General features: G+C 26.9%; 2 protein-coding genes across 2 annotated transcripts; both read right to left on the bottom strand.

The window, feature by feature from the left end:
* Positions 1–1315: 1315 nt before the first annotated feature.
* On the bottom strand, positions 1316–2189 carry LOC108692840. The gene is made up of 2 exons (XM_018201344.1): positions 1932–2189; positions 1316–1603 (listed from the first exon to the last, which is right to left on the bottom strand). The coding sequence occupies exons 1-2, from the start codon at positions 2187–2189 to the stop codon at positions 1316–1318; spliced, it is 546 nt and encodes a 181-aa protein (XP_018056833.1).
* A 4005-nt stretch (positions 2190–6194) lies between these two features.
* On the bottom strand, positions 6195–11118 carry LOC108692988. The gene is made up of 6 exons (XM_018201610.1): positions 11045–11118; positions 8629–8885; positions 7968–8237; positions 7502–7632; positions 7124–7289; positions 6195–6587 (listed from the first exon to the last, which is right to left on the bottom strand). The coding sequence occupies exons 2-6, from the start codon at positions 8881–8883 to the stop codon at positions 6195–6197; spliced, it is 1215 nt and encodes a 404-aa protein (XP_018057099.1). The 5' UTR covers positions 8884–8885; positions 11045–11118.
* Positions 11119–13014: the final 1896 nt, after the last annotated feature.

Genomic DNA, 13014 nt, shown 5'->3' with positions numbered 1-13014 from the left:
TATATTTTATATTGGAAATATAAAATATAATTTTTTTTTCGAATATTAAACCGATATTGACGACTAAATGTCAAACACTAGCATGCAAAATTAAACCGATCGTATGTAAAAAATATTAGTTCTTACATTTTCTTCATTAATTTGAAATTCTGTAACTATATTATTTCCTATTAATTACCGACATTGTATATGAATGTAAAACTTTCTTGAAACAAAGGATAATTCATAGCAAATGTCATAAAATAATTTTTTAACTAAATTAAACGTTAAATAATGATTAATAAGATATCTAATATTTTTGATCAGGTTGTATATCAAAATTTATATATATGTATTCTTTCCTATATTTTTTATTTATTTAATACAGTTTTGTTCAAAACTTATTCGAAAAAACGACAATATCTAAATATACATATACATATACAATGTACAATATACAATATAAAGACTACGATTATTTTAAAATCGTAAATGAGTCAAAAATGTTATGAAACACTGTTATGAAAAAATTATTTTGATTTTTTAAACTAAAAAATCTGTTACAATAATTTCACGATGCCTCCTTTTTTAAAAAAAAAGTTTGTTTGCATCAATATTTTGCAAATGTTGTTTTTAATTTTAATGTATTCGCTACAGTTATGTCTATTACTTTTATTTCTTTTCAATTTTTATATTTAATTACTAATGATGAAGTATGCGTTAAAGATCTAATAAATCCCATTCATCATATAGTGGGAGTCTTTTTATCATTCGGATAATACGCGGTATTATCACTATTGAACGCGATGGAGTTTTATTTTTCATAAACAAAACCTACATAGGATGTAATAAAAGGCGCAGCATTTTAAGTTTTAATATAGCATTAAAATGGAATTCTTGTGTTTAATATTACAATTAAAAATTAAAAATTCTTTATAGGGGAGTCTATATAAGCTGTATTAAGTGTAAGTAATGTTATTCTAAAATCTAAAGCTTTACAAATTTCACTGAAAATTATTTCTCGGCAGTACTTTTTGAAATATATAAAATTTTTAATATGTTGTGTCACTTCAAGTTAATTTCTATTATATGTAACTTTTGAATATTTTTGATTACAATATATCATATTTTTTAATAGATACTTTGAACAATACAGCATAAAAAAGAATCTCTCAATATCAATGAGATGTTCATGTAATCAAAGTTTTATATATAATTTTTATGTTTAGTATTGAGATCTTAAACAAAAATTTGGGTTTTAGATATGATCTTTGTATTCGTGCTTGACCTGAATTTTTAATAATTGTAATGAGACGTTACAACTAATTGTTACAACTCATATGTGGTGATTTATCCTCTCGCATAGGGCTACAGAGGCTGCATGAAACCTGGCTAGTCCACGAAGTGCCAATACGGAATGGGATAGATCAAAACCAAACGAACGCTCGGCCATTCGAAAACCTAGATGCGCAAGATCTTCGATCACTAAAAGCGTTGGATTTTCATTTTGCACGTAGAGAATTTTCCCACTCAAGCGATAGTTTGGTCCTAATAACTTATTCATTTTATCCAAGGTGTCTGACATCATCAATGCCTCATTGTGAAAGTAACCTGATTGTGTGACCTATAAATTTATTTAAAATCAATAAATGGAATCTTTTGTTTATGGAGAACATATATAATGGAATTCCTTTAATTTAACAATATTCAATTTTTTTTGTAATATGAAGATCTATATAAAAAAAGTTTGTAATAAAAAGTTTCGGCTTTTCGAAATAATAATGGCAAATAAATAATAATTTTATTCTACATATAAATTTATTTTCAAACAACTAAAAAATGTTTTCTTCAAATATGGTCTATATAAATCTATATGAAATAAAATCTGCCATAATTTAATTTCTCTTTTTTCTCTTTTCTTTCATATTAGAAATATTATATAAATTACTTACAAGTTTCTTTCGATTACCTTCGAGTATAGGTGAGATTTTTTTAATGATGATTGATTTCCTCTTTGTATTCTTAAAGCCACCTTGATTACAAGAAAAGTCGGCAATTATTCTGATTATGTCGCTAGTGTAATTGTCACCCTTGCTTGTAGCTGGTTCCGAATATATATTAGTTACTTGGATCGAATTATCACTTTCCGAATTTCGCAGGATCTTCTCTACAAAGCATAAATTCAGCCATGTCGATGTTTCTTGAGTCATTTCTGGAATTGGAATTGGAGAATTTCTTCGACAAATTATTTCTCTCACCGCGTAATAAAACGCGAAAGCGACTCTTTATGATAACTTATTGGCAAAATATCACATTCTCTCGTTACAGTTGCAACTTCTTTCACTCATGCAAGTCTTTCCATTAACTAAGATAAGATAATAACACTTCACATTATAAGATTATTTTTATTTGTAATTTGATATGGGAATGTATTGGGAACGTATAATATGTTGACGTATATATACGTATAATGCTTTGCTCAGTGTAAGCATGAAAACTAATGAAATGAGGAAGCAGAACTGCAAATCACACAGAGCCGCAAATCTAGATAGGAGAGGAACTTCTGTGGAAAAGGAGAAGGAATATTATATAATAAACATACAAACATACATAACAATGTTTAAGATAAAAAGATATATGCTTCCGATGATAATTCAGTTCTGTTTTCACAAGCCGTTTTTTTTCCTTATTTACTGTAAATTAACTCGGACAGTGCAGTAATAATTCTTACTCTAAAAGTGAGGCCGGAATTAGACTACACCTTAAAAATTAAGATTGAAGATTAAAAATTAAAATTTAATCAATGAGGGCAAAAAATTTTAGTTTCTCTTGTTTCGATTGTTTAAATTTCAATCTTTAATCCCAATTTTCAATACACGTAGTCTTATATCGCGGTAATATTGGAAAGTAAATTATTACTGACTAGAAAAGCTGTGCAGCACTTGCAATAACTTAAATCAAATTCGATGGATTCAATAAAATTTTCTATTTGGATTTAACGTAATCAACATTAATTTTATAATAATTAATTTTATAATAATAATAATTAAATTTGTAATAATCATAACATAATAATTGTAACGTAATGCTTGCAAATAAAAACTCAAAATATAAATTAATTAACTGTAAAAATTAAGAATGATTAAGAATTTAAGAATGATTCCTCCTTTGAATATTTAAGCAACAATTTGCAATTTCAGACTCAGCAAAAAATTGGAAAAAATCACAAAAATCAGATAGGCCATCTAGTGTCCCATTGTGTAGATAGTCCCATTATCTTATTATATTAACTATTACATAATATTTTTCAATTTATATTTTGCTCTTTTATTTATATTTGTATTTTCATTTTTATATTTTATCACTAAAGATAAAATATACATTAGAGATCTAATAAACTCCATTTGTCATACAGTGGCAATCTTTTTATCATTAACTTTCTATAATTCTCGCTTTTGACACCTGGATTTAAATCAATGCTTAATAACTCATCTAAATCTTTCGCCTCAATCTTACAGCACAGCATAAATGGTAAAACGACGAAGAATATTATCATTCCATAATCAGCTTTTCGCTGGTAGCTTTCAGTTCCTCCATAGTAGGCGGCGGCGTCTTGCAATTCAATTGTTTCAGTCGCTGATAAGGTATCAAGGTACTCGTTCAATAAAATATTTTTCTTGTTTTTCATGACATTTAAGGAAGGACTTGTATTGAGAAAATATATCAAATCAAGTGCCGGCGTTGTATAAATGCACAGTTGGAAATCTATCTGTAATCAAACGAATTCTTTCGATGTCATTTCATAACAAGATTGATAGTTTGTGCGGACATGGATCAAAAAGAGATGAGTATATATAGCTGAATGTGATTAAATAGCTGGTTATTGCATTATTCATAGCATATTGCATTTTCAAGTATTTTCTGCTATCGCCTGTTTGTCTTGATCACTACGAGTATATTGCGTAGATAATTAAACAACGCTTTAGTATTATAACATTAGTATTATAGCATTTCTCTTTTAAATTATTATCTATTCATTTTGTTTATTTGTACTTAAATTTTTATTATTGCACACAACTATAAAAATTGTCATAAAAATTTAAAAATGTAGATTAATGAAATAAAGTGACTGAGATATGTTACGTATAAATTGTATTCATAATAAAATTTACATATTTTTAAATAAAAAAAATGTATTTTTAACATAAATCCACTGTTTCAATAATGTAAGATAATGGAAGATAGAAAAATTTCTCGATTATGACTTTAGTTGAATAGGCCAGATATCAATAAGATGGAAAAAAATTCTTTCTTGATCTATATTACCAGTTTATTGTCATTGCTAGCAAACAATCACAAGGTTACATTCAATTTTTATGCTCGATATCGCGAAAGACGCATGAAGATGAGAAATTATTTAATTAATTAAATTAATTAAATTGTCATTAATTACAAATTGCATTACTTAAAATCACAAATATTGCGTTATTCGCATAAGAATATATTTTATTAACATTATTTTATTTATGATTCATATGATACAGTTCAAAGTGTGTAGATATATTCAAACGGAAGAAAATTTTTGCATTAACCAAAAATAACTATCGCAAAACAATTACAAGTCCTATTCTCTATCGTGTTTCTAAATGATTGAACAATATGAAATATTTGTGATATATGATTGTCTGTGATAAATGACTGTTATCTCGATCCATTTAGGAAATCAGTGCACACTAGTAATTATATGTATAGTGAAAGATTGTATAAAAATATGACGTTTCGTATTATCTAATACTTATCTCAATTGCGTTTTGAAAAAAAAAACTGAAAATAATCGGACTGGCACTGATCTGCCGAACAACAAGAGTTCAAAGTTAAATGACAGCACACCAACAGAATGTAAATACAATGCGCTGTACGGAAACAAATACCAAGGCTACGTGTTAATTGTGCTGTTATTTCAAAAAAATTTGTTATTTTGTAAAATATCTATCAAATATGTTCCAAATTAATTTTACTTTATTATTATTGCATATTTTTTGTTTCATTTTATGAATCGTTTGACATTATTTAAGATATACTTACTGTAAGATTGTATGCATTGGGGGATGGGGATTATTGCTGGCGAGAAAAATAAGTGCACTTGCGACAATTCAAATCAAATTCAATATTAAAATGAATTTAATATTAAAAATTTACTGTTAATAATCAACTTAATCAATTACCATAATCATAATGAAGTGCTTATATACAAGAGATCAGAACATGAATTTAACTCATGGTTTTGGAATGTTTTCTATTTTAAAATTGACCAATAACGTCTTGCGATTTCAAACTCGACAAAAAAATTTAAAAAAATTACATGTTTAGATAGGACATAGGTTATTTTATTACCATACAATCACATTCAGTTATATACAATATATTATTTATATTATTTATTACTTTGAATTTTCTTTCAAGTTTTCTTATGTCTATTATGTATATTGGGTTAAGGAAAAAAATCTTTTTACAAGTTGGTAAAAAATCTTTTAGCAACCCATATATTCTATTTTTAAAAAATTGACAACCATTTGATAGAGCAATATTTCATATTTTTAATACCGATACGACGATTTTTAATGAAATTTATTAAAGTAATAAAGTCAGAATGTTCCTTTTTAATTAATCTATGAGTACAGAGACTTTTCCCTAACGCAATATATTAATACAACTCAAAATACTTCATTTTGTATTTTAAATAATTTCTATATCATTTTTGCAATAGTATTATAAAATAATACTATAAAATATTTATATAATAGTATTATAAAATAATATTATGTACTCTTTTAGTAACATTACTTATTTTACTAATACATGAATTAGATATATTATACACAAAATAAATATATTTATATGTCTATATATACCATTATCTTTGTGATGCAATGATATAATACATAAAAATAATTTATTTTAAAACTTTAATAAATAAAAATAAAACATCATTATGAAAATAATTTTTTATTTTTTGAATCAAAAGATTTGTTATTATATACATTATACAACTCTACACTATACCAACTCAATGGTAATCACCTTTTTAAAAAGTCATGTATCAACATTCTTTGTTATAACTTTTTTGCATTTGCTATAAATATTAATATTTTCATTTATTATCCAGATTTATTTCTTTTCTATTTTCTGTTTTTTATCACTAAAGATAAAGTATATTAGAGATCCAATAAACCCCAATCGTCATATAGTGGCAGTCTTTTTATTAGTAACTTTTTATAAATCTCGTTCTTGATACCTGGATTTATACCAATGCTCCATAATTCATCCAATTCTTTTGCCTCAGTCTTACAGCACAGCATAAATGGTAAAACGACGAAGAATATTATCATTCCATAGTCAGCTTTTCGCTTCATGGTAGCTTTCAGTTCCTCCATAGTAGGCGGCGGCGTCTTGCAATTCAATTCCTTCATAGTCATCAATAAGGTGTTAAGATATTCATTTAATAGAATATTTTTCTTGTTTTCCATAATATCCAAGGAAGGACATGTATTAAAAAAAAATAATAAATCGAGTGCCGGCGTTGCGTAAACGCACATTTGGAAATCTACCTGTAATCAAATGAATCTGATGAATTCTATCGATCAATTTCGAATTCTTTCGAATTCTCGATAAAATATTGGATTGGAAATGAAATCTATTCATTCCGAAAGTGAGACATTATGTTTAGAAATGTTATATTTAGAAATTTCAGCAATAAGATTTATAATTTGTGCGGACGACTTGGACAGAAAATAAATTGAGTATAGCTGAATGCGATTAAACGTCTGAGGTCATTGCATTATTCATACATATCGTGTTTCCAAGTTTCTCCTATTATCACATCGCCTATTTGATCGCTAAATTCGACATTTCGAATAATTAAAAAATGCATTTGTACTATAATTTTTGTCTATTTATTTAATTTGTTTATTTTTATTTAAATTTATTATTATTACACACTATAAAAATTATTATAAAAATTCAGAAATGTAGATCAATGGAATAAAATAACTGAACTTCGTTACATTTAATTGTATGATAAAATTTTCATTTGTCTAAATTGAAAAAATATATTTTCAACGTAAATATATATGATAATACTTACAAAAATATGATCAATAGGTTTGCCATCATTGTTATACCTGAACAACATATTGTTCACGTGAAAATCACCATGAGTAATAACATTAAATTCTTCTTTGCAAAGCTTTGTTGCATCTATTCCTATTTGATATATGTGATCGGAGAGTTTAGCTATTTTGTCCGAGTATCTAATACAAATGAAATAAATACAAAATTGTATGAAATTATGTAAAAGTCGTATAAATTCACTATGAGTAATAATATATATAATGTTTGTATTTGCCATTTTCTGCTTAATGTTCAGTTTTTTTATATTAAATATTTATCTTGTATCATATAAAATGTTATCATGAATATTAAAAAATAGAGCAATAAATATTATCGTTTACGCAAATCTTACTGTTTTACTTCAGGCCAATGTGCAATCTCTTCTGCTAAACCTTTAGTACACTTAATGAAAATATCCTTCATTTTTGGTGATTGTTGCTTGTTAAATTGTCCTTTCGAATACATTTCTTTTTGCTTTGGCTCCTAAATATTAAAATATTGTAATTAAAGAACATTTATACATTCGATATAAATTATAAATTGTTAAACAATATTGCGGACTGGAAATTTGGAATGTTATATACATCACAATATACAAAATATCTATACAATAATTTTAATATTATGCAATTTTTTGACAAATTTAAAACAAATTTTTTTTTTAAAGAAAATTATGATATAGCTCAGACAACACACATATTAAAAAGACATTCTGAAAGAGAATAGTCTTTGCATCTGTGCCATGATCTGAGTTATTATTAATGCAACGACATTACGAGTTATTATTAATGTTACGACTGATTCGCTTAGTGATTTACTTTCTCGCATAGGGCTACGGAGGCTGCATGAAATCTGGCAAGATTGCGAAGCGCCAATATGGAATGATCTAGATCAAGACCAGACAAACGATTGGCCATTTGAAAGCCGAGAGACGCGAGATCTTCGATCGCCAGAAACATTGGATCTTCATTTTGCACGTAGAGAATCTTCGCGCTCAAACGATATTTTGGCTCTAACAACTTATTCATTTTATCCAATGTATTTGACATCATCAACATTTCGATATGAAAAAGACCTGATTCTATGACCTGCAACAAGTTTATTCAAGGTTAATAAATGGAATCTTTTAATCTAACAAATATGCAATTATGTTTTATATAAAGGTCTATACTCTCTACTATATAAGATTTGTACTACGTATTTTCAAATTTTAAATTTATTTTTAAACAAATAAAAATTTTTTTTTGTATATATGCATGTGTATCCACTTTTTTAAAAATGATTTATATAAAAATAACTTTATTTTAATTACTGATTACCCAAGAATAATTATTTTAATCTTTCTGTGGAATAGAAATGTACTCCAAAACAATAAAACATGCCACAGATTTATCTCTCTTTCTCTTTCTCTTTCTGTTTCTTTTTTCCTTTCTTTTTTCTCTCTAAATTCGAAATATTATATATATTAAAGCAACTTACAAATTTTTGTCGGACACTTCCGAGTTCAGGCAAGATTTTAAGGATAATTGATATTTTCTCTTTAATACTACAGCTGCCTTGATCGCGCGAATATTCGGCAGTAATCCTGATCATGTCGCTGGTGTAGTTGTCACCCTTGCTCGTGGCTGGTTCCAAACATATATCGATCATCTGAATCGATTCGTCATCTTCCGATTTTCGCAGAATCTTTTCCACGAAGCTTAGATTCAACCATGTCAATGTCTCTAATGCCATATCTGAAAATGGAATTGGAGAATTTTTTGACAAATCATTGTCCTTGCCATCATACTAAAAAAAATAATATTTACAATAATTTATTTGAACGAAATTTATTGTTTATATGTTTTTTTTCTCTTTTTTCAGCCAATTCTTAACAAATACTTATTCCGATCTTTCCATTCTTTCCTTCATCTATCCTCGCTATTTTTTTTGATAATTTATTTTACTCATTTTTATCATTTTCTTTCTTTGTGTCCGTCCATATTTCAAATGGACATTTGAAATTATATATTTTCTTACGTTTGAGATCAACGTGTTAATTAAGAATCGATTTTTCTTTGTTTTTTTTAGTTAAATCATACATATACGTTGAGATCTAGTCGATTGTAATATTTGTGATATATACGAAAAAGTTTTCGACAAGTCTTTCGCGTATCAGGGATTTCAATTAATTTTTTATTCTTTTTAGTTAATCTTGATGCCAATTAAGTTAATGTTCAATTTGTTATTTATTGATTTATTATTTGGACCCTTGTACATTGTTATAACAAAATGTTTAATCTTTCTTTTCTATTCAATTTTTTGTAAATTACGAATAAAAAGGATGAAATTAGATCTTCTAGCAGTTAACGCTATAATTAGTGAGCTAATTGTTCATTACAAAAAATTATATTTAATCGTTTTAAAAAAACTATTTGACATTTAGTCATGTAATAAAAAAACGACTAAATTATATGATAAAAGGCATATATTTCGTATTTATTATACTACTATTTCTTAATTTTCATGAGCGCAGTAAAAATGTAGATACAAATTGTTGCAATCTTCATTTCATAACTAATTAGAAAACTGAATGGTCTCAAGTAAGAGTTGAAATAAATTCTATGAAGTCCTTGAAATTAATTCTATCGTGTAAAAGATAATTGATGATCGGGATAAATTAAGGATCAAGAATGACTTCAGAAACGCAGACGGCACTCAACAAAAAATATATCAAAAGAAATGCACAGTTCTCCTATTTAAGAAAAAGAGTATACAATGAAGAAATACAATACGGAATTGAAATTATGATATAACAATTTTGTGTGATAGAGTAATTTGTAATCTAAAATCATCATTAAGATTAGAATGGTCAAAGAAAAAAATATTATCAGAAAATATAAATAATTAGTAAACATATAACAATAAGCGACAATGATATACTATTAATTACGCAATTCTATATGAATTGAAATTAATGAATTGCCATTCTTTTATCGCTTATTATTATGTAGTTATTTCTGAAATCAGTTGTTTCTCGTAATTTTGTTTAACATCTAAAATTTTAACGTAATTCCATTTAAAATCATGATCATGATACAATCTGTGATAATTTTCTAACTGAATGAGTAGCTGTATTTTTTCTGATGTAAATTCTGATGTGTGTTCAGTAATTCAGGTCTTCAACTGCATCTATTAGTTCGTCCGACATACAATGGCTGCGTTCGGGATGACGCTATTAAAACTATTTGTGGCATTTTATCTTCATCGTCCATTAGACCAGAATAGCATGATACAAATAGCACTGATAGCGCATTCCCCGAATGCATCTATTGCATCACAGTTTTTCCAGAATATTTTATGAACGTTTTTTTTTAAATACGCAAGTGGGTTTTTTAATAGTGTTTTCATGCGGCCAGGATTTCCATATCTGCGAATCTCTCGAAATAATTGTATTAATTGAATATTTGCATTCTACAAAGCTTATGATATTAATATATGTCCACACATTTTAGAATTTGCGTCAGACGGCTAATCAAATTGATTAATGCCAAATTTAAGATTATTATCATATAATCAATCAATTATCAATGCTGGTGTTTGAATGCGTTATTAACATAATTACGTTTTAGCTCTAATCATATATAACGTATCTATGTACCTTAAAATTTTGTTATCTAGATTTTTCTACAAATTAGGCTAATCATGCTTTTATTAGCTTGCTTTATTGCATTATTGTAACAATGATCTTATATTTTTGAAGTTCAATATATATCAAAGAATTAACTGTAATATTTACGATTTTTAGATGACTTCATTTAAAATTTTCTTAAATAATCTCTGACTGAATATTAGTGTCAAGAGAACAAAAATTTAATAATGATGAAGGGTTGATCAACATAATAAAGTGGCTAACCTGTAAGTTATTCGTCTTTGACTTCAGTCGTTTATTTCTCTTAAACACTTGTTTCACTGTGCCGTTTTCTAAAGCCAGTCTCAAAATGATACATACAGAACAGAAGTACTTTATATATAACTACAGGCTTTATATATAACTATATTAGTACATCCATTTATTCATTCATCACAGGCTTTGTACCTGCATTAAAGTCTTAGGTAACTGCAGAAGCTTGTTCAATATTAAACTCATGCAGATTTATCCTTCAATCAAGCAATAAACCCAATGGAAATAAAGGAACGATGATAAAACAAGCACCTATGTGATGTTCTTTTGTTCAACAAATAATTAGCGTCAAAAGAATAACACAGTAACCGTTACGATACTCGTACAAGTTATCGTTATTTACATACTTTTGAAAAGTCTTTATCTTCATGGCGATGGATAAATTATGAAAAAATTCCACAATAATGGCAGCATGGATTGACAAAAAGTTTCGCAATTGCGCTAAAATGATTCGTTATAATGCAACAGTTTTGTCAGAATAAAATTCCTAAATGATATTGGTAAAAAATTTAATAAATCCAATTTGTGATGTAAATATTTTAATAATTTATTTTTATCACCATTCCAATGTGCAACAACGAAGTTTTTAACCGTAATTAAAATAATACTGTAACACAAAATCATAAGATTCTAATTAAACATATCCTCAAAAATATCAATGTTTCATAGTTTTTAGGCGCATTGAATTTTATATTCATTTTACTTTCGTAGAGTGAAATCTCACTCGAAGAGACTGAAAAATTTAGTCTATCTTGGAAAAAGAGAGAAAATGCGATTACTCTTGTTTAAGAGTAGCAGATTTTTACTCTTTTTAGTGTGAGATTTACTTTTTTGACATAATATTCACTCCGAAAGAGTAAAATCTCAATCCCTTTTTTGGAGTGTAATATCAGGATAGATGAAACCTCACGTTAAAATCATCAAATTGATGTTGAATCGACGTTGATTTGACATCGATTCCATTGTTATTTCTCACTGGATATGATACAGTTTAAAGTATATAGAGAAAGTTATTATACAAACGGAAGATAAATTTCGTATTAACCAAAAATAATGCCGCAAAACAATTATAAATCCTATTCTTTATAATTCTATTTTCGTAATTCTAAACGACTGAATCATATGAAACATCTGTAATATATGATTGTCATCTTGATCCATTTAAGGAATCAACTGCCAACCAGTAATTGTATACAGTGAACGATTGTGTAAAATATGACATTTCGTATTATAAAGCACTTATCACAATTGTGAAATCTAAAAAAAAAATACTAAAGGTAGGAAGAGTGGCACTGATCTGCCAGAATAAGAGTTTAAAATTGAATAATAGCACACCGACAGTGCATAAACACAATGCGTCGCACAGAAACAAATACCAAGGCCATGAGGTAATTGTTGTTATTTCAAAAAATTTGTTGTTTTGTAAAATATCTATCTAATATTTTGTTCCAGATTAATTTCATTTAATTATTGTTGTATATTTTCTGTTTCATTTTATGATATTACTTAATATATATTTGTTGTAAAATTGTACATATTGTACATATATTAGGGGAGGAGGATTATCGCTGGCGAGGAAAGTAAGTGCAACACTTCAAGAAAGTGTGACAATTCAAATCAAATTTAATTAAAATGAATTTAATATTAAAAATTTGCTATTAATAGTCAACTTAATCAATGACAATCGATTACCATAATTGTAATGTAGTATTTGCACATAAAAGATTAAAATATGAATTTAACCTATGGTCAGCAAAATTAAATGTATAGGAATGTTTTCTGTTTTAAAGTTAACCAATAACGTGCAATTTTTAACTTGACAAAAAATTAAAAAAAATCACAATTAAGCAAAATAACAATTAGGCAGGTTACATAGGTTATTTTATTGTATATAAGTTACTTCATTAAACATATACAATCAT

Source organism: Atta colombica, unplaced genomic scaffold (assembly GCF_001594045.1).
Source record: "Atta colombica isolate Treedump-2 unplaced genomic scaffold, Acol1.0 scaffold83, whole genome shotgun sequence".
In the NCBI taxonomy this organism is placed as follows: Eukaryota; Metazoa; Arthropoda; class Insecta; order Hymenoptera; family Formicidae; genus Atta; species Atta colombica.
The sequence above is the reverse complement of the archived record's forward strand: the minus strand, read 5'-3'. Positions and strand labels throughout refer to the sequence as shown.

Bases quoted from the DNA above. Each gene is read 5' to 3' on its own strand.
- LOC108692988 (XM_018201610.1), bottom strand. From the start codon at position 8,883: ATGGCATTAGAGACATTGACATGGTTGAATCTAAGCTTCGTGGAAAAG. The intron at 8,238-8,628 runs GTAAGTTGCTTT...AACTTGTTGCAG, and splicing joins GAAGTGTCCGACAAAAATTT to GTCATAGAATCAGGTCTTTT. The intron at 7,290-7,501 runs GTAAGATTTGCG...CATTTGTATTAG, and splicing joins CATTGGCCTGAAGTAAAACA to ATACTCGGACAAAATAGCTA.
- LOC108692840 (XM_018201344.1), bottom strand. From the start codon at position 2,189: ATGACTCAAGAAACATCGACATGGCTGAATTTATGCTTTGTAGAGAAG. The intron at 1,604-1,931 runs GTAAGTAATTTA...ATAAATTTATAG, and splicing joins AAGGTAATCGAAAGAAACTT to GTCACACAATCAGGTTACTT.